This window comes from Gastrolobium bilobum, unplaced genomic scaffold (assembly GCF_033153095.1).
Source record: "Gastrolobium bilobum isolate Gb01-03AN ecotype WA unplaced genomic scaffold, APGP_CSIRO_Gbil_v1 utg29653, whole genome shotgun sequence".
Taxonomy (NCBI): domain Eukaryota; kingdom Viridiplantae; phylum Streptophyta; class Magnoliopsida; order Fabales; family Fabaceae; genus Gastrolobium; species Gastrolobium bilobum.
This window is the reverse complement of record NW_026896310.1, coordinates 24,160-46,334: the sequence shown is the minus strand read 5'-3', so window position 1 is coordinate 46,334 and position 22,175 is coordinate 24,160. Positions and strand designations below refer to the sequence as shown.

The 22,175-nt window shown below is 32.5% G+C and overlaps 3 protein-coding genes across 4 annotated transcripts; 1 reads left to right on the top strand and 2 right to left on the bottom strand.

The window, feature by feature from the left end:
- The first annotated feature begins 2,894 nt into the window (after window positions 1–2,894).
- Window positions 2,895–4,267, top strand: LOC133298839 (epsin-3-like). The gene is made up of 4 exons (XM_061498209.1): window positions 2,895–3,037; window positions 3,178–3,300; window positions 3,381–3,542; window positions 3,670–4,267. Exons 1-4 carry the CDS (start codon window positions 2,895–2,897, stop codon window positions 4,265–4,267), a joined length of 1,026 nt encoding a protein of 341 aa, XP_061354193.1.
- A 365-nt stretch (window positions 4,268–4,632) lies between these two features.
- Window positions 4,633–10,497, bottom strand: LOC133298843 (U-box domain-containing protein 33-like). Of its 2 annotated transcripts, none has more exons than XM_061498212.1 (7): window positions 10,086–10,497; window positions 9,782–9,900; window positions 9,230–9,339; window positions 8,101–8,632; window positions 7,170–7,721; window positions 5,517–6,242; window positions 4,633–5,107 (listed from the first exon to the last, which is right to left on the bottom strand). In XM_061498212.1, the coding sequence occupies exons 1-7, from the start codon at window positions 10,234–10,236 to the stop codon at window positions 4,925–4,927; spliced, it is 2,373 nt and encodes a 790-aa protein (XP_061354196.1). In that variant the 5' UTR covers window positions 10,237–10,497; the 3' UTR covers window positions 4,633–4,924. The 2 variants fall into 2 exon arrangements, with proteins under 2 accessions (XP_061354196.1, XP_061354197.1); XM_061498213.1 differs by having other exon boundaries at window positions 9,230–9,332; window positions 9,782–9,897; window positions 10,086–10,195.
- A 6,218-nt stretch (window positions 10,498–16,715) lies between these two features.
- On the bottom strand, window positions 16,716–19,955 carry LOC133298825 (actin). Its single transcript, XM_061498189.1, has 5 exons — window positions 19,842–19,955; window positions 18,749–18,821; window positions 18,231–18,624; window positions 17,362–17,975; window positions 16,716–16,938 (listed from the first exon to the last, which is right to left on the bottom strand). Exons 2-5 carry the CDS (start codon window positions 18,806–18,808, stop codon window positions 16,873–16,875), a joined length of 1,134 nt encoding a protein of 377 aa, XP_061354173.1. The 5' UTR covers window positions 18,809–18,821; window positions 19,842–19,955; the 3' UTR covers window positions 16,716–16,872.
- Between the last annotated feature and the right edge of the window lie 2,220 nt (window positions 19,956–22,175).

The window sequence follows — 22,175 nt, the reverse complement described above, 5'->3', positions numbered from 1 at the left end:
AAAAAGGAAAAGAAAAGTACCAAAGAAATTTTCTTCATCTTTTAGTAGCAAAGATTTCAAACCTCTCGAAACATTGCATCTAAAATTCATAATGTTTGTAAAGACATGTTGCAGGTGTTTCTACAAACATCAAATTAATTAAAATTTCTAACTACTATCTACCATTTGACTGAGAATTAAATATGCACAACAGCAGCAGGCGGAGGCGGGTATCAGATGCATCAAATGAATATCTGTCTCTTTATTATCATTAAATTTGAAGTCAGCGATGCATTTTCAATCATGCTCTGTTGATCTATCCTATTTATCACAACCAATTCCTTCACAGATGGAGGAAGCAATCCATCTCTCCATTAAATGTTGTGGTTCCACAAACCTCACTTGCTACTTATAGAAGAAAATCAGGACATTAATTCAACAAAGTTCTGTGATTTGTGTCTATTCAATAAAGTTTCATATGATAACGGTTTTGACTGGCCCAGTAGAGCATTATTCCTTAGCCCAAAATATTCACCTGGTAAGTAGTTTGGGCTGATATTTGAAGTCACTAACCTCTGGGCTATGCATGGACCATAATAAACCATTGCATATAATATTAGTAAACTCAACGACTTAAACTTTTTTAGAGAAGACTAGAGCTCTCAAAATGGGTTAGTCTGTCCCATTTGGGTCTTGCTCGTGTGAGTTAGAGTTAAAAAATCTGCAGGGTCAAATGAACCTCAATAAAATTATGTCATTTTAAGAGAGAGATAAACACAAGGAATGAAAATCATGGGAGAGAAAGTGGATGGATTTTTTTTAATTTAAATTTTTAATAAAAAAATATTTTCTTGTATCTATCTCTCTTAAAATGACATAACTTTATGTCATTTAAAATGACAAACACTTTTTCCTTCAATAATATTTTAACAAATAAATTTTTAACACTTTCTTAACATATTTTATACAAATTATAAAGTTTTTGTAATTTAATTTTATAATAACATAATATTTGTACATAAATATACAAGTGAAAATGTAAACAAAATTTTAATAGAAGTGAAATTTAGTTACTACTTTTACTAAATTCATTATTAAATGATGCCATCAAATAAATATTTTCTCACCCGGAGTCATAACAGAATACAACAATTATAGTGGAAAACTAAAAGTAATGATGAAAAGATTATCTTAATACCAGTATTGAATAACTGCTCTTAGTATGCTATATATTTAAAAGTAAAATCATTGATTTTCTTTAACTACTACCGTTACAAAAAAAAATTAGTTATTATTATCCACAAAATTACTAAAGTGCATTGTATACAATATGTTTCAATACAAATTTGGATGTAATGCTTAGATGTCAATAGAAAATTTATTTATTTTTATGCCAGATGAAAATCTCTGTTAAAATATATCATTACTGAAAAATTTATTTTTGTTGTGAAATATTATGGATGAACTTTCACATGGTTCATAACACGTGACTCTTTGTTTTTCATAACTTTTGCTATATTCTACAATCATCACACTAATGGTGTGTTGAATTGTAAAATACATCCAAAGGAGTATTATAAAATATTATGGATGACCTTTGGATTATGGATGACATTTCGCATGGATTATGATTGACCTTTCACATGGTTCATAAGATATGACTCTTTATTTTTTTCATGATTTCCATGTTTAAAAATGCATCTAAGATATGTCCTTATATAGGACTCTTTCTTCTTACTTATTCTTATTTTATTCTTTTTTTATTTTGTTTTTTTTACACTTCATTTTCCTTTCTCTTATATTCTCCATCAAATTCACAACTATTTTCACTTATATTTATAAATATTTAAATTTATAAAATTTTTATTTTTTCAAATAATTAAAATTTTGATTAAAGAAAAATTTTGGTCAGCAGGCCAGCCCGCTAAATTATGCTTTGAGGATTACAACTAAAAAAAACCCTTCCACAAAAAGACTTTAATGGATTAGGGCCAAACATAATACTTTACAGCTGGCCCGTGAACTTTAACCTATTTTGACACCTTTAAAGAAGACGATATATTTGATTTAAAAATGGATTATTGCCTTATCATTTTTTTAATAAATATTAAATAAGTATCTGTTGTACATAAACACAATTTTCTTATGATAAGGTAATATAAAATTTCATGGATCTATTCATTTTCTTTTAACTATGAAGTTAAGAGGAATGTGCCATAGGATGGACTGAGGAAAGCATTGAAGAAATTTCCAATGGTGTGATGCTCATAAAGTATATCGGATTGATTGTGACTTTCACACTTGGACTGCTTTGTCCAAAACACTCAAGTCCCATGAATTTCACCTAAATACTGCCTCTGGAATTGTCAGCAATAAAATTCAAAATTCAAACCGAACCACCTGCTGTCCCAAGTGATGACTTCCGAGATGTTTGCCTTCACATACGCATTTACAATTTCAAAGACTAGGGAAACAAAAAGAATTAAAACAAATGGCAATCTGACAAAATGTCATTAGCAAATTAAAATTCTTAATTCCAAAGTCCAAGTACAAATGTCACTCAAACTTTGTCTTCATGTTTCACTGTACCGTCTAAATTAAACTATTCTCCTCACATAAGGTGTTAATTTTGTTTGTTGTATAAAAGGATTAGTTGTAATATCATAGGATGACAGTTCAGTGGTTAGCATGGGATAAGTGGAAAGGAAATGGTCTCAGCACACATGTCACATTTGAAAGATATTTAAATATTTTTATCTCCGACTTGTGGGGCTAACTCAAAAAAAAAAAAAGATTAGTTGTAATTTGTGACCTCATCTTATTTTTACTTGTTCCAACTCACAAACCAAAACCAGTGTCTCTTTTCCCCATTTTATCTCAGTTTCAGTTACAAAGGGAGGAATTTAAGTTCAGATATGTCCATCCTGTTGAACACAAACAACAACAGCAAAATGGGCTCTCCTTTGTTCCATGAATTAAAAAAGCAAGCTTCTTTCTTCCTCAAGGAAAAATTCAAGACTGCTAGATTAGCTCTAACAGATGTCACCCCTGCAGAGCTGTAAGCTTGCCACTGCTATGATATCATCATAAGATTTTGATTATCCTTCAATCTGTTTCATAAACAAAACTAGCTCTAGTATTTGTATTATATACTTTTTCTCTTTTTCCTATATAAGGATCTTTTTATTTTTTTTGCAGGATGACAGAAGAGGTAACCAGTGGAAATAAATGGGCCCCAGATTCCCCATCGCTCAGATCAATTTCAAGGGCTGCTTTTGAGGTAGATGATTATTGGAGGATTGTAGAGATTCTGCATAAAAGGTGTTTTCTATGCTTCTTTTTCTTTTCCTTAGCATGCTTCAACTAATCCTGGATGAATAACTGGTACAATTCTAAAATAGATTGCTTAAATTTGAAAAGAAGAATTGGAGGGCCACATACAATTCCCTGATCGTGCTTGAGCACTTGTTGACTCATGGACCAGAAAGTGTTGCTGAGGAATTTCAGGGTGACAAAGATGTTATTAGCCAAATGAAAGGCTTTCAATATATTGATAGCAATGGGTATGTCTTTCTTTTTTCTTTTTCTTTTTGTGTGACAACTCTCAAACTTAAAATCTATGCTCATTAATTTTGTTACCCTTGAGAATGGAGATTCAAGATCATAAGGGCATTTTGAGAATTTTTGTAGGTTCAATTGGGGCTTAACTGTCAGAAAGAAATCAGAGCGGATAATGAAACTGCTGGAAGAAGGAGCTCTCCTCAAGGAAGAGAGAAACCATGCTCGAAGGTTATCAAGAGGAATTCAAGGTTTTGGAAGTTTCTGTCAAAGGTCAACTCCAGCACAAGGTATTCTACGTGAGAAATCATTGCCAACCACACTCGGAAGATGTAATTCAGATTTCAACAATCATGAAGATCAGGAAAACCAGTCCTCTTGCTCAAACAATGGTGTGGACATAGTAACTGTCAAATCTCCTACCCATCAAGGTGGAATTTTCAAGTCCCCGGATAGTGTAGAAACCAAGAGATACCAGGATGATCTTGGTAACAATCAAATGTTTCAGAAGTCTGAAACAAGTTCTAAAGAAAACATGGAACCTAGCAAGGAGGAGTTTCATCTATGGAGCTTGAAAGGGGAGTCCAAACCACTTTTGGACTGTGACGAAGAGGATTCCAGGCTTGGGATCTTCACAGGAAAAGATGATCACCCCTTTAACTCAACAACAGAAATGCATGCCACTGCCTCTCTGCTTTCTGCTAGAGATGGAATACTACAAGGGTGTTGAAGCAATTTGAAGATTTAAATGAAGCAAACAAGTCGTTTGCAATTATTGCATTTTCCATGTAGAAGAGCATATATGACGAACGTATTATGGTAACCATTATGTTCCTACCAGAACCTCCCCCTTAGTAGTCACGGTTTGTTGCTGAACAAATAACACGGATATTGGCATGTATGTATATATATTTTGTCTGCGTAGAGAATCAACATTCCCCAGCCACTGTAATGACAATCACATAACCTGTTTGAGATGTTCAAAGAACTGTCTTACAAAGGCATAGACAACCATTGGTTGATTTGGAAAATTTGCATCTTATTTATTACTTATATGCTAAAGGTTTCAGTAAGCTCTAGACAATAGATTGAAGCATTTTATTAAGATTTCACTATTTCAGCAATTCATGTATAACAAAATTCAAAGTATCAAAACGCATCCGTACAAAATTCTATAAGCTATCCAAATGCAATTCTGAATGTACAAGAAGTCATTCTGAACGTATCTGACTGATTCAGGAAAGCATAAACTATAGCAAACCAATTAACCTTATATCATTAAATGCTTAACAATGATTTGAGCTAGAAAACATTAAAGGAAGGCAATGCAGTTATGGAAAAATAGATATGCAGATATTTACAACATACATAAATTAATGAAACTACTTCAAGATTTGCAAAGCCAGCCTTGGATAGCAAGTCGAAGTGTATGATTCGGAGTAAGATGCAGGTGACTCAATTTTAAATTAGTCATGGGAGAAGTTTGGTGCCTATTTTGCAACCATTCACATATGGCCTCCCCTTCATAAGTAAATCCATCTGCTGCAACTTGAGGATCATACATTATTTCCTGAAGAAGGAATCCAATAAACATAAGCCACACAGAATACAATAACTATCTTCATATTGTAAAAACGAAAAAGGGTTTCTCTTCAACTCATGCCCAACACCCAAATTTATATTCAGTCCTCTTGCCACTTAAATTTAAGAAATTAAGAATGCTAAGTGACAATCACTGCAGAGATAAGCAAACCTAGTAGCCCAGGTTGACATCATGGTTAGATTTATGTTTTTGTCTAGCTAAGCAGGTAAATGGTACTAGCCAAAACTGGTCAAGAGACATTTTTGGTACTGATTAGCACTGGTTGGCTCATCAGCCCTTTAAAAGACCAATGTTATGTACTTCATCTGAGACACTGCATTAGTATTACTTCCCAACAAACCTAGTAACGTAAAGACCAACAGAAAGGAATAATTACCTGAAGGATTGGACACAAGAAAAAAGATGGCACGGGTCTCTCTTCTGAAACATGCAACTGCTTCAATTCCCTCACTAGAGTAGGTGTTAACTCTGGTCTGTCTCTACTATTTGGACGACAGCACTGCAATCCCAATTCAACCAACCGTTTTGCCACAACAGGATGCCATTCTCCAGCTGAAGAATCTAAAATGGAAAACAAATTTCCACAAAAAACTGCTTTGCGTACTTCACCAGCTAATCCAACCGAAGCTCTACCAGTGAGGAGTTGCAAAATGATGAAACCAAAGGAGTATATGTCAGACTTAGGTGTTAGTACTCCTGTTCTCTGAAACTCTGGATCTGTGTGTGTAAAGGAACCATTTGGCTCAGTGCTACTGAATCGGAAACTAGGAAGATAGAGTGACTCCTCTTTCACCAGCCTACTGAACCCAAATTCACATATCTTGCAACTAAGTGCAGAATCAAGAAGGACAGTTTCGAGCTTCAGATCACCATGGATGATAGTTTCAGGTTTGGAAGAATGTAAGAAGCCGAGAGCTGTAGCAATTTCAGCAATCCATCGTGCTCGGGTTTTCCATGTCAAAGGGGAAACACTGCTTTTTCGAAATATGTAGTCATGAACACTTCCATTGGGCAAGTACTCATATACAAATGACCAGGCTTCAGAGCAAACACCAAGCAAAGTCAACAGATGAGGGTGCTGTATACTACCAAGAACCTGAACCTGGTTACACAAACATAAACATTGGTTGGATCAAATAAACACATCATATGTTTCTTTACCAAAAGAAAAAAAAAAGAACACAACATATGCTTGACAATCTAGCCAAAGGAAAGAAAGAAAGAAAAAGAGAAAATAATTTATTTAAAAACAAAACTCAATCAATGTCCTAAACTAACACCATCAAGTTTGTACAATGGGGGAAATTAGAGGTTAAAACAACTTAAGAAGCCAGAAATGTATTCTTCACAGTTCCCAGAATACAAGTATGTTTGTAACTAAAACCAGCCTAAAAAATGAGAACCATTGATTTGTTCTCTTTCATATAGCCATGCCAAATGTTGAAAGAAAGAAACATAAAAGTCTGATGTATTTGTTGGATAGAGATAGACTAGGCATCAATAAATATAAACACTGCACAGCCAAAGTAAAAGGAAAAGAAAAAGGCTAAGGCATACTCTCATCAGTGTCTTGTTCCCATTTATTAATATGTTCCTGCAGTTTGGAAAAAATACTTCAAGAACTCCTAGATGTTACTGAAGTGTTTTAAGATGTCTTGCATGTCGAATAAAATTTATGGTTGTGTAAATTGCTTCGGATAGTCTACAGCTTCCTAAATGAGTACATATATATACACCAAACTATATGTTATTAACACTATAAAAATAAAAAAACATCCAAAGTTATGCCAAGGATATACATTTTGCAGGATTTGCACTTAGAGCTGCTTAAGTGTTTATAAGACAAGATAGCATGGTATCTATCTTGATTACATTCAATGGATTGTTTAGGAGATGAGTTGTGGTTGTCCCTCAACCAATTAAAAATCCAAAAGGCTCTAAATCATGTTTCTGCCTCTGATCCTCTCAAGCCCTAAAGCTTTTAAGATAACTACTTCAAAAGCAGAAAGGCCATCATGGGGGAACTAACCTCTTGATGAAACCCTGCTGGTCCTTGCATATTATGTGGATGAAGCTTCCTTACAGCAACAGTTCTACCCAACATTTCCCCCTTATAAATAGAGCCATATCCACCCTCCCTAAATTTAAAGCTCTCAGAAAAATTGCATGTGGCATTTTGAAGATCTGATAATGTAAATTCTGCTAGCTGAGGTAATCCTTCAGCAAATCCAATGACCCCATTGCAGTGAGCAGCTCCAACTTGTCCACGACTTTTCCACCGCTCAAGGCAGCGTAGGGCTTCCATTCTCTGTCGCCTGATCTGTTGTTTTTCATGCCACAGGGTTGAGATGGATGCTTGAATTAGTGATAGTTCATCTGCAGCTTCATTTCGCCTATGGTTTGTTTCCTGTGCACAACTGTCTAGCAGGGCAATACTTCTCATGGTCCTTTGCAGCTCAATAGCAATTCTTTCTTTCTCATCCAAGAACTTTTGTTGCTCCTGTACTGTAGCTCTCAGTACATTCTCAACCTCTTTTCTGAGCTTTACTTCATGTAAATGGGCAGATTCAAGCAATTTGACCTGAAGAAAGAATATTTAACTTGTATTGGAACATAAGTCATGAAAAAAAAAATCAGTAAAATACTATACATTAAATATCATCACTCGTTACTAGTTTGGTCATATGCAGCTAAATCACAAAACGTCATGTCCACAAATTTTTTGAACAATACATTTGGGCACTTTAGAGTGAATTTGGGAAAATCAGTTCATGGTGTTGCTCTCTAGAATCTTCATGTAATACTTTGTCAAAATTTCTTATATATATGAGAAAGTATATTTGATCCCACATGGCAAGCAAGAATTTGTTTGTCTCCTTTCCTTATAATAAACACAAAGTGAATAAGCTTCTCTGCGAACAGAAGTTCAAAATGATGTTCAATCATTAAGTTATGCTTACTTTATTTATGGCCTCAATGGCTTTCACTTCCAACCTTTTGCACTTCAACAGCTCTGTAAAAGCCTCGTCTGTTTCTTCATCAGCTTCTCTTTTGGCTCCAACGAGTTGACTATTAACTGTTTCTTCCTCAACCTCTGAATGAGTACTTAAATACCTCCCAGCAGAATTTTGGGGAGAGCAATGACTGCCACAACTGGATGATTTGGATGAAAAAGTGGCTTCTGTTTCAATGATTTCACTCTGAACCCAAAATTCAATTCCAGTACACACCGTAGTCCTTGTACTTGTAGAATCTGATTGAAGACATTCTGAATGGAATAAATCATTCATACCATATTGAAAAGATCTACAACTCAAGCTTTCTGCAGTTGTGGTCTCAGGTTGAGCACATGAAGACAAAGAAGGAGGAGTTTCAGAAGCTTCTCTTGTCCAAATGTGTTTACCTTTATAGATAAACCATATTTCACAGAAAGGGGGTGCATTTTTGGCAACATAATTTGCTGTACTGGAATTCATATTGACTTTCATGCAACTGCATTTTTCCATCATGATTTTGTAAGAGAAAAGATTTATTCAACCCTTTTATGAAAGAAAAGGGACAAAAAAAAGAAACTACTGAAGTAGATTGTATGCTTCAAGTTATCAGAGCTGGGGAAGGCATAGATTTTCCAGTCTCTACACAAAAGATAGACATAGATGATAAGAGAATAACATCAAATTTTCCAATCCATAAGAACCCGTTAACTAGAATGGAACAAAGAAGCAAATAAGCCAAGTTCAATGCATATTGACAAGACAGTTTTACACATGCATACTGTTGAGATATATAGTCCTACATTGGTTGTATGAGCAACTAATGTGGCCTTTATAAGGCCTTAAGGTTTTGGCTTGAAACATGGTGTCGGATCCACTGGTGTAGCCTTAGTTGTGGGACTATATATCTCAACACATACATAATCATTCCCTTTGACTATGCAGGTGAAAACAACAATACCCCGACCCTGGTAAAAAAAATGAAAAGGAAAATAAGAATCTATGACAGTTCCATAATACTGGTTTGCCATTCAAGTAATAGATTAAGAATATGAATTTCAACAAAGATTATGTAGACGGTCAATGCATTGCTTACTTTTCTGGTATTGCTCCAATAACGAGCTTCCTGCTATTATGCTTAATAACCAAAGCAACAATTCCTTTCTGGATTTCATCAGCTTCACCTATGACACTGCTTGCTTTAACCTGATAAGAAATTACTTTAACAAAGACCACTAATAATTGATTTCTTTCCACTAATTGCATATTCTATAAAGTATAGAATGAGCTCATTTTTAACAAAAATAAATTTCAGTAATAACTAGTCACATATTCCAAAGGTAGAAAACATGAAAACAGAATTATAGCAAATAGGATTTAAAAGTTGTGGCTAAATGCAGTATCATGTCACACCCAAGATTCAAGTTGGCTCCCGGGAGCAACTCTCACATACACTTCTTTTCTAAAGCTTTACCAACAAATTTTTCCAAAGGCCAGAAAAAAAAAATTCCATTTAGAAATGGAATTAAGAAAAATCAATAATAATGCAAATGAACAAGCTGAAATCAGCATCAAATTGATAACTTATAATTTCGTATTTGTTGTTTGTGACTATAAACACGCAAAGATATGCATGCTGCATGCATACCTTGGCCGAACGGCAAATGCTCAAGTACTTCTCCAAAAGCCTCTTGGTCTGTTCTCTTTCCTCTATTCTAAAAGCAGATACTACTTCAGGACTAGCTTTGGATGCTGGCAATTTTCCTACTGTTCAAGGTATCAACTTTAAATGAATTAATTCATGGGATAGAATCAGAATTTCACATAAAAAAAGAAATATACTATGTTTCATTTTTCAACCTTAAAAAAAAAAAAAAAAAACACAGCTAAATTGCTATTTCAAAGTTTAAAGAAAAACCCAATCCAAATTCAAAAAAACTACACAGACTTACATAGTGTGGGGATCATAGTAGAAGGTTGGTAAACATGAAGTAAGTGAATCTGTTTGTTCCTAAACTGAGTGAAACTCCATTGAAGCAAAGCCATGGCTTTTTTCACCGACTTCCCAACTGCTACGTGCACTTTCTCATCATACTCTTCCATGGGGTCCTGTGGTTGACAAGTACTACTAGCCAGCTTGTGCAAAGTTAGAAGCTATGAAGTATGAAGGGTAGGTGCATCATGGTGAGGAAGATGTGAAGGATGCAAAAGCTCCATTATACAAGAAGGAGTGTGTGTAGCAATAGGAATGGAAATTTCAACTGAGTTTTGATGAATTTTCATTTCTCAAAGATCATTGTCTCCTCAAACTCCAAAGAGTAAAGCTTGACTTTTGCACTGACTCGATGGCGTGTGGTATCTCTCTTCTCTCACTTGTTATGTCTGTCATGTGCGGTGTATAGGAATTAAAGATAAATCATAAATTATTAGTTTTTTCATACTTCAATACTAACTGAAAGATTTTATTACATCATCAATATTGTTTTAATCCAATGATGTTTTTCCCCGCTTTCTAGTCCAACACACGTGTTGTTGTTATTATTATTTTTATTTGTGATTTTTTAATATTAAGGTATTATTATATTGTGATAGAAAATGAAAAAAAACAAAAAACGACACTATTATTTTTTTTAGTATATCTACAATAATTATTTTTTTATATGAGTCGGTTACTGGACAAAATTTTTAACCCGTGCCAAACATTAATTTCTAAAAAATTTAGTCAATATAAACTATGGAGGAAGCTGTTATTTCCTTAGTTAAATAAATAGGAAATCAACCATTTAAAAAAAAAAAACAGTCAATGTCAAGATATTGTTGGTTCTAAAGTGGCTCCGCCACTGAGTTTCTGTATATTCCCTCAAACTTTAACGATTATGAAACTAATTTCGAGCCTATTAACAATAAAACATGAAATACTCATGATGTGCAAGAATTATAGATAATTATGAGTCTATTAAAATAAAATCTAGGAGTTCTGGCCGCTGTTTTGAGAAAATATCCTCCACTATCTTCGGATGATGAAGTCCTTTCTAATTACTAATACCCACTTCATTGCGTAATTAATTGTCATTTGTTCCAAACCCCGAAGTATGAGACGTGCGGGAATGAATGTCAAATTGTTCCACCAACCTTGAAATGAAATATTGAGGAACCTAATTATTTTTTATTTTAGTTGTCGTTTAACTTTACATATATGTTTTTTTTTCTAACATTATATATAGGGAGATATTATATTTATTATCTCTCTTTCTTACTATCTTTTATTATTAAATCTTAATCGTTGATTTCTGTCAATTTAATGATTGTAATTTATTGGATAATACTTATTAATTTTTAATAAATTATAATAATTAAATTTGTGAGAATCAACGATTAAGATTTAGTAATAATAAATAATAAAAAAAAGAAATAATAAGTATAATCTCTCCTTTATATATAAGTTAATAATCGTAACTTTATGTATGTTTAATTTGTACATACCTAGCACTTTTCCTATTAAAATATTTTAATATCGAACTTTAGTTTTGTTCTGCAATTTTGTATAGCAAGGAATTAATAGTATTATTTAACAACAATGGTTATTAAAATATAACTCGCACATTAATATTTTATAAGCTAATGCACTTTATAATAAAGAACACTTTAACATAGACACAAATATACCTCAAACCTAACCGGCAGAAAACGCCAAATTTAACGGTAGGTGATAGAAGTGACAGTGAGTTTTGTGGTGTTTAAATTTGATTGAAGTATTTCAGACATATGTCTAAGTAATTTGTTAACACAAAATTAAATCATCTTTTAAATATATTTTATTTTAATAATTAAATTTTTATTAATTTAAATAAACATAAAAGAAAATTAAATTAAATTAAAATTCACATTCAAATTTTATTTTTATTATAAGATTGAATCATTCTTAAAAGTTAGGGAAATATAAGAATCATGTTGCAGGAATGACACTGTTCATTCCTGCAACAAGGATCCGCTTCTGTATCTTAAAGATACGGCGTCGTATCCTGATTTTGGTCTGACTTTTTTTTTAAGCATGGGACCCACACTTAATTTGTGTGTGCAAGAAAATGTTCTAGTAATGTCACATGACAAAAAACGAACTCTAAAAGTTATTAGTAAATTATATATTTGAAGTTGCCCATTGCAGTAACAAGCTCTGCGTCAGTGTGTAGACTAGAAGTCTAAGGATGCTCTTTTTTTCAGTTAAAAGTTACTTTTTTTTGTAAGGTGCGTTTGGATGACTGCTTTTAAAAAAAACAGAAGTCATAAAAAAAGTCAAAAACTTGCTTTTTCCAGAAGCTAAAAATTTTAACTTCTAAAAAAAGCAAAAGTCAAAAGCCAAATTTTTTTTCAAAAAAAAAAATATTTTTTAAAAATCTAAATAGTTTAAACTTTTATAAGAAACTTTTAAAATAAGCAGGACATAAAAGTAACTTTTTTTTAAAAGTTAATCCAAACACCCTCTAAAACGATGACCATAGTGCAAAAGTTTAATTTCTTTAAGGGGGCGTTTGCATTTGCGTTTGGTGAAGTAAATTTTTTTTTATCAGGACATATAATTATTAGGAATATGGTGAAAAAATTAAAAAAAAAATGTTTGAAACACCAAAATATTATCGAAAAAATTGGATTAAATTTTTTGAGTCTATATTTGATTAAAGTAAAAATATTGATGGGAGAATGGATTAAAAAAACTAAAATAACCCTTTTGTATTTTTTGAATGTGAATGTATAAGTGAGTGTGTCTTCAACATTGGTTGCAACTAGGGGTGTTCGCAGTCTGTATTGGATCGGTTTTGAAAACAAAAATTATCTGATTCAATACCTTTGATTTGATCATGTAATCATTCATTCGGTTTGAATTTTTTTTCAAATCCGATCCAATCCAATTTTTTCAGTTTGGATTGGATCGTTTTTTGTTTTTTGAAAATCCTAAAATTTGTTTCATGATTATTATGCAAATAACTTCTTCTGTATATATATTGACTTTGCAATTTTTTTTTTGAAATACAAAAGTATCAGTAAACTATAATATAGTTTTTTTTGTACAATGAGATATAAAACTCTACACTGATAAAATTTTGTTAGTGAAATGTGACTAGATTTTTTCTTGAGTTTAGTTGATTGGTTAATGGATCTTGAGTTTAGAAATTTTTGGGCTATGAATCTATGATTGAAAAAAGGCCCAAGTAGATAGAAAGAAATTAATATATTGGATCAGTTTGGATTGGATCGGTTTTCATCAACCAATCTGAAAACCGATCCAATCCAATTAAAATTTACGGGTTTTTTTTTCAGTTTTTTGTTTATTCGGTTATCGATTTATTCGGTTCGGTCACCACGATTTGAATCGGTTGATGAACACTCTAGTTGCAACTTCAAAGAACAGTGTTATTTTCTTAATCTTTGTGCCATTTAGTCCGATTAACTACAAATACCACATTGGAAGTGGTAATTGAGAACAGTGCTTTTTATCCCATTTTACAAACATTTTTCAAAGGCTAGGCAAATAAGTTTATTGGGAAAATATTTGAATATCATATGGCCTGTACCAAACATGAGCTACACATAATACCAAAATCAGATGCATGAGTATCTTTTGTGAACTCTCCTACCAAACACTAACTAATAACTAATTTCTTTGCATTAGGATAGAGTCTGGAAATCACAAAGACAGGGGACAAACATGCATCATCGCCCTCAATTGATATATATATATATATATATATATATATATATATATATATATATATATAGGGAAGGGATATATAGAGTAAGACTTACAACTCTTACTCCTCATCTCAACCATTGATTTCCGTCCATCTAACGGTTATTATTTATTTAAAATTAATAATTAATTAATTGGTATAGATAATCGTTAGATGGACGGAAATCAATGGTTGAGATGGAAAGTAAGAGTTATAAGTCTTACTCTAGTCCCCATAAGAGTTAGAAGTCTTATACTCAATCTTGACAGTTGATCCACTTATCTAATGGCTCACATTACTAAAAAATTTGAGCCGTTAGATATAAATGGAATTAACGGATAAGATTGAGAGTGTAACTTACACTGGTGTAAAATGATCCTGACCCATATATATATATATATATATATATATATATTTAGGGTTGGTGTTTGTCATTTTAAATGACATAAGTTATATCATTTTAGAAAAGAGATATACACAAGGAATGGAAATCATGGGAGAAAGAGTGGGTTGTTTTTTTTAATTTAAATTTTAAATAAAAAATAATATTTTGTGTCTATATCTCTCTTAAAATGACAAACACTTTTCCTGTATATATATATATATAGGAAAAATATTTTCTCATGTTGTGACCTTTCGATTTTCGTGCAAAGTTTTTTTTCTCTTTTTAATAAATGTGAGGCTCACCACTAATTGAGTCACACCATGAGAATTCAATTCTCATGCAACATAAGAAAATCAAACCCCATATATATATATATATATATAATATTTCTCAAGCAGTTTGAGATATATTTATCTCTATCCACCCAAAATTATGTCATTTTATTTATTTATTTATTTTCTTATATTAATTGATTCACCTTTGAATGATTATAATTCTCATTTTTTCTCTCTTCCTTTATCATCATTAATTCATCTTTATATGATTATGATTAATAGCCAAAGATAAAGTTATTTCAAGTAACTTGAGAAAGGATAAGCTATATATATATATATATATATATATATATATATATATATATATATATATATATTGACTTATCATTTCTCAAGCTGTTTGAGATAATTTTATCTCCGGCTACTAAATCATTACTGTACAAAGATGAATCAATGGTGATAAAAGAAGAGAGAGAAAAAGGAATCACAACCATTCAAAGGTGAATCAATTAATATAAGGAAATAAATAAACAAAACGACGTAGTTTTAGTGTGGCCGAAAATAAACTTATCTCAAGTTACTTGAGAAATATTTTTCATATATATATATATAGGGGAGGGTTCTTTTGACTCCAGAGTAAGACTTTTAAGTCTTACTCCAAATCCCAGCCGTTGATGGACGGAAATCAACGGTTGTCATTAATAGTATAATTAATAATTAATTAATTAATATAACTTCCTAAATTATAACCGTTGGATGGACGAAAATCAACGGTTAGGATCTTGAGTCAAATGATCTCTCTCCATATATATATATATATATATGGCTTATCGTTTCTCAAGCTGATTGAGATAATCTTATCTCCGGCTACTAAATCATAACCTTACAAAGATAGATCAATGATGATAAAGAAAGAGAGAGAAAAAGGGAATCACAATCATTCAAAGGTGAATCAATTGATATAAGAAAATAAATAAATAAATAAAATGACGTAGTTTTGAGATAGCCGGAGATAAATTTATCTCAAGCTGCTTGAGAAATGTTTTATATATATATATATATATATATATATATATATGAACTCATATATATGGTTTCACGATTAAGGCATAATTTTTTGGTTTAGAAATTTTGGACTTTAACCAAAAAATGATTCCGGAAAACAAATTTTGACATTTGACATCTTCATTATTTGTAAAAATATAAAAAAAAATAAAGAATTAAAGATGTTACATTGCGAAACTTAGCGACCAGAATTTTTCGTTAAAGTTGTTAAGAATTGATAAGTCCAAAATATTTTCCAATTTTGAAGTCTTAAAAAGAAGTTTTTGACAAAAGAAATGTTATCGATTTGTGGTATATAAAATAACGGAAATCATTGTCTCATTTTACATGAGATGAGATAACTATTTCATGCTCCTGTCACATAAAAAATTGTGACACCATTTTTTTAATGGATGGTGGGTCTCACCACTTCATGTATCTATGGTAGGAGATACTTATCTCCAACAACATAAGAGAAATAGAACTCATAAAATAAATTTTACGTGGTTTTTTTATTTTGATTTTTTTTATGAGAAGTTTGCGTAGATATATAATATGTGTGGCGTAAATGCTACCATAATTTGTCTCTCATTATTTTAGAAACTAGGGCCTAATATACAACCAAGCCTTACTGTACCCGAAAAAAATAAAACAGCGATGTTTTGCTGGGAAAGAAAAGCGAAGCAAAACCAGCGGGCCCTTATTTTTGTGACAAACAAAGCACCCAAAGCAAACAAATGGCATGGCCCATCATCGTCACAGGCCGTCCAAAACTGAGGAATATTATTTTGTTCTGAGTAGAACATTAAAGGGACCAAAAGCCCTGGTGTTACCACTCTTTAGTTGCTAAGTGTATAGGAAGACAGTGCCTACCCTTTGTGTGAAGATCCATTTTCATATGATCTAAGCCAAGGTCAGAAAAAGATAAATTCCAACATTCAAGGTCCTTTTTAAGTTTAGAGAAAAAAAAATAAAAATGAAACTGGGGAAATATTATATTTATAAACTTTTTGTTATAAAAATTTGTTATAATTTTTTTTATAAATATGAACTGAATCATGTTTCTATTGACGATATAATTCGGGGATCGTATTCCATCTCATTTAGAAGAATATGGGGAAGCAATAAGTAGTAATCAATTGAATACGCTGATTTATAGTTAAAAGATCAACTGTTCAACAATTGCCAATAATAAAACAAAACAAAACAAATGAAAGAATTAACTCTGCCATCAAACTCAACTTTTTCTCCCAGTGAACTGTTTTAACAACAACAAAAATTTTAATAGAAAGGAAAGAACTCGCAGAATTTAGAAGCATTTCCTGTGTACAATTGAAGGACCGGCCTCGTCGTACTCTGCCTTTGCAATCCACATCTGCATTTCAAACACGAGTGTCATACCATTAGTATTCCCACGTAATTGATGCAACTAGCAATATATTCAATTCATTGGGAGATTTTGATCAGGGGATCGAAAGTAGAACTAAAAGATAGACAGACACATGCGCGATCTCTAAGTCATGCAATTATCATCAAGTGCATTAAGCATTAGAATAATGGGGCAGGATCATCTTACACCAGTGTAAGAATAATAAGTCTTACACCAAATCTTAACCATTGATTTTTTGCATCTAACGGTTAAGATTTATTAGGTCTCACATATTAATTAATTTTTAATTCTCAATAAATCTCAACCGTTAGATACACGGAAATCAACAGTTAAAATTTGGTGTAAGTTTTATTATTCTTACACAAGTGTAAGTTAATCCTATCCCTAGAATAATAGCACCACATTTACCTGTTGGAAAGTGCTGAGAGAAGCCAAGATAGAGCCACCAATCCAGACACTGTACTTTCTCTCGGGTGGGGCAACCACCTTAATCTTCATGCTGCTTGGTGCCAAAGCGGAGATTTCCTTGCTCATTCTATCAGCAATGCCAGGGAACATGGTAGAACCACCACTGAGAACGATGTTTCCATACAAGTCCTTCCTAATATCGACATCACACTTCATAATTGAATTGTATGTGGTCTCATGAATGCCTGGAGCTTCCATTCCAATCATGGATGGTTGGAAGAGGACTTCAGGACATCGGAAACGCTCAGCACCAATGGTGATGACCTGTCCGTCAGGAAGCTCATAGCTCTTCTCAACAGCAGAGCTAGTTTTTGCTGTCTCAAGTTCTTGCTCATAATCAAGGGCAATATAAGCCAGTTTTTCCTTCACATCCCTTACAATTTCACGCTCAGCTGTGGTAGTGAAGGAATAACCACGTTCAGTAAGGATTTTCATCAAGGCATCAGTGAGGTCGCGCCCTGCTAAGTCAAGACGGAGGATGGCATGAGGGAGGGCATACCCCTCATAAATGGGGACAGTATGGCTGACACCATCTCCAGAGTCCAGAACAATACCTGCACAAATTGATATAAAAAGCATAAGGGAAACCAGCCAAATTAGACATCGTAAGAGAATTCAGATCTACTACTTCTAGTCAGATTAGAAAGATGTAGAGTTTTCAATCACAATTTAGTCATGAATTTGTCTTGGGTACAAAGCCAAAAGATACCCTCCACAGAGCATTGCATGTCTAAATTTACTAGCCAGCTTAACGTTTTTAGAATGTAACCTGGATGCAACAGAATAATTTTCTTAGAGGAATGACTAACCAGTTGTACGGCCACTGGCATACAGGGATAGAACAGCCTGGATGGCAACGTACATGGCGGGGGTATTGAAGGTCTCAAACATAATTTGGGTCATTTTTTCACGATTGGCCTTTGGGTTGAGAGGTGCTTCGGTGAGCAGAACTGGGTGCTCTTCGGGTGCCACACGGAGTTCATTGTAGAAGGTGTGGTGCCAGATCTTCTCCATGTCATCCCAATTGTTCACAATACCATGCTCAATGGGATATTTCAGCGTTAATATACCTCTCTTGGACTGAGCTTCATCCCCAACATATGCATCTTTTTGGCCCATGCCAACCATCACACCTGTGTGACGTGGACGACCAACAATGCTAGGAAACACAGCCCTGGGAGCATCATCTCCAGCAAATCCAGCCTAAACGATGCAATACAGTAGACTCACAATAAATCAATACAAATTGAAAGGTACCATTCAAATGTACGCGAAAAACAGCAAGCAAAAAATACGAGCCAATCCCTTTTGCATCCGAGTATCTTACCTTAACCATCCCTGTCCCATTATCGCAGACGAGTGGCTGAATATCCTCACCGTCTGCCATTATCTTTCAACAGCTGAAAAAAAATGGCTCCAAACATTGAGAACAGATACAAAGACATATCACATGCAAAGTCAAAAATTGTTAATCGGCCACAGAATCAATTAGGCTATAACATAACGTTTTACAGAACTATAGATACAAGTATACAACCTAAATAAAAACGAACCCGATTGAAAGTCTAACCATGAAATTAATACTAACCTGTAATGATAACTCTGATATTTTAAATCACTTTATTATCAATATATTAGATACCTTTGCGTGTAGCAGATCACTGTGCACTGATAATAACAGCGTTAGGCAAAGCGGGGTGTGTGTAGGGAGAGAATAGAGTGTCCATACCTATAGGTTTTATGTCTTATTTATAGGATTTATTTGTGGGTAATGGAATTTGGACCTTTAATGTTGTATTAGGATTAGTATCCTAGATTAATGCTTTCCTTTAGTTGTCCTAGTTTCCTTTTTTCATTGCCCCTTCTTGGGCTTTATAGAGTATGGACCTCTCTTATGGGTCCATAACAGTTATTTAAGTACCTTCTCTGTTACAATTGGATTAATAGAGAATGTGAGTAAGAGATTGCAGGCATTGGATCTAAATTTGATTCGACGTTAATGAAAGTGATAAAATGAGATAGCAAATAAATAGAATTATATTGTTCTCGTAAAATTATTCTAATAATAATATCATATTGAATCAGTTGAATTGAACTGAAAGTTTCACCAGCTCATTTTTCGATCTGGTTTTAACAAGACTTATCTAAATAGAATCAGATATGAAAGGATCAATGATTTGTTGACATTTTCAGAGTTGGATCCTGCCAAACAGATTTCCAAATAATATTAAACAACGCGAAATTCCTTTGATTCTATCATCGAAATGCGGATTTCACGAAATTTACAAAAAAAAAAATCGTGTCATTAAGAACATAACAATCATAATTCGACAATAGTTAGCATTAGAACCAGCCAACACGAAGCAGCAGAATGTGAGATAGATAGACAAACGCAAACGGATAAGAGGAGAGAGAGTGACCTGAAAAGAACGAGATGGCGATGGCGTTGAGAGAGAGAGGTGAGAGAAAAGTGGATTCTCCGATCTCAGCAGCTACCCGCTCTTTGGGTTCAAAAACTGAATGATGAACGGAAGTTATTTCTTGTGTGGATTTCAGTTTTTAAAATCCACCCTTTACCCTCCACCACACATACCTGTAACCGCATCACCACCGTCGCTTTCCTTTTCCGAGATTGAATTCCATCTCGACGCGTGTCCAATTTGATCTGTGGCTCCGCGGTTACAGTCTGTTTTGCTTTATTTTTTCTTGCCAAATCAAACGTGTGGTGAAAGTTCAAATGTACCCCACTCCTCACACTCCTTTTTATAGCTTCGCCCAAATTTACATTTCTTTATTTGCACCCTCCTATTCTATTCATTTCTCAGTTTAATATAAACATTTTGAATGTGTTATGTTTCTTTGTAAAATTGATAGGTATTATGAATTTAGTTTTGTTTTTTTGTTAAATCATTGAATACTGAATATAAAATACATTATATAAATTAAAAATATTATATAATATCAAAATGTGTCTTAACATGTCGAAATTTAATATTTTTTGAAATTAACATGTCGGAGTGTCGTGCCATGTCGTGCAACATAAGATTAAACATGGCCCTTCGAAGCCATTTTACAATCGGAAAATAGAAAGAAAAAAAAATTATCCCTTTCAAAAGATAATTATTTAAAAAAATAATTCTGCATTTATTGGAGAAGTTATCTCTCTGCCTCAAATATCAAATTTAAAAGAGAGAAAATGTATTTTAACGAGAGAAAAATGAAAATTTCGTGTCTAGGGAGAGAGATGATTTTTGCGGTAAATATAGAAACTATTTTCTCTCATTATTTTAGTTAAAAATAGTATTTTTTATTTAATATTCAAAATAAAAAATATCACTTTCTATCATTTTTGTTTCTCCCACCATAAAATATAGTAATTTTGATGGAAATCAGACAATTTTATATTGTTTAAAAAATTAAAAAAAATATTTGTGTCGTATTGATTGTCTATAAGCAAGATTGGATATCCAATTATGTGGCATATCACTCAATACTCAATAGAAATGGATTTTCTTAGGTCATATCGAATTTTTATATTTACCTCTTTCTTCGTTAATGATAATTGAACATCAATAAAATTTTAATTAAAGGAACCACTCTCATTTTTTTTAATTGAGGATCCACTCCCATAATCAATACCCTTAGTCGTTAAGAAAATAAAATAAAATAAAAAAACATAAAAGTGCAGACAAAATATTGGAACAATAATTGTGCCACGTAAATGACATAATATCTCGTTTAATTTAAGTCATATTTAATTTTTTAAATTAATAAGATTGACTACGTCATATAATTTATTCTTCTTTTCTTTAAATGAATAAGGGAATTGTGAAAGTGACATAAGCAAAAGCGTTTATATTAATACAATTCAATTATATAAATCATACTCTCATGGAAATCAGACATAAAATGTGAGGTAGGAGATATTATTTTTGATGATAATATTTTATGCAACGCATAAAAAAATGAGTAGAATATACTAAAGAGAAAAGAGAAAAAGAAAATAAATAGATTTTACTCATTTTTTTTTACGTGTTACACGATAAATTATCTCATATAATATTCTCATATAACATACACCTAAAAATAAACAATGTGTGTACTAAAAAAAAACAAAACAAAAAACAATGTAATAGAATCCATCAAAGCTTATTTGACATTGGAAAATGATTCAAGCCCAAACTAATTTGGGCCAAACTCTTGTAATGATCATCTTGTTCTCTTTGGATTCGTTTTAAGCAACCGAGTCCGTCTTTAGCATTACACAATAATAATAACAGAATTGAAAGTTGACAGTCTTTTATTTATTTGTTTTTTATGACGAGACAGAAAATGTAAACTACTCCTTGAAAGTTGATAGTCTTTATCTAGTGTTTGTTGTCGAAACCTGCATATATGAATTTCAATATATACAATTATCCAAAAAAAAAAAGAATTTCAATATTTTTTTTATAATATTAAGTATTGAAAAGCAGTAAAGAAATTAATTAACTTCAAACATTTCATGATAAAATTTAATTTTTAATATCAACAAATATAATATAATATTTCAATATTATATTATACATGCAATCTTCATGCCTAAAGCTAGTCCAATAAATAATATTAAATATAATAATAAGATATTTCGGGACTGTGGAAATATTTGCAAGGATATGTTTCATGATTGTTAGGGATGGGGACATGATGATCTGAAATGGGATGCAAAATCATTAAGCATGAGCATGGGATACAATGCAATTATGTTCTGTGAG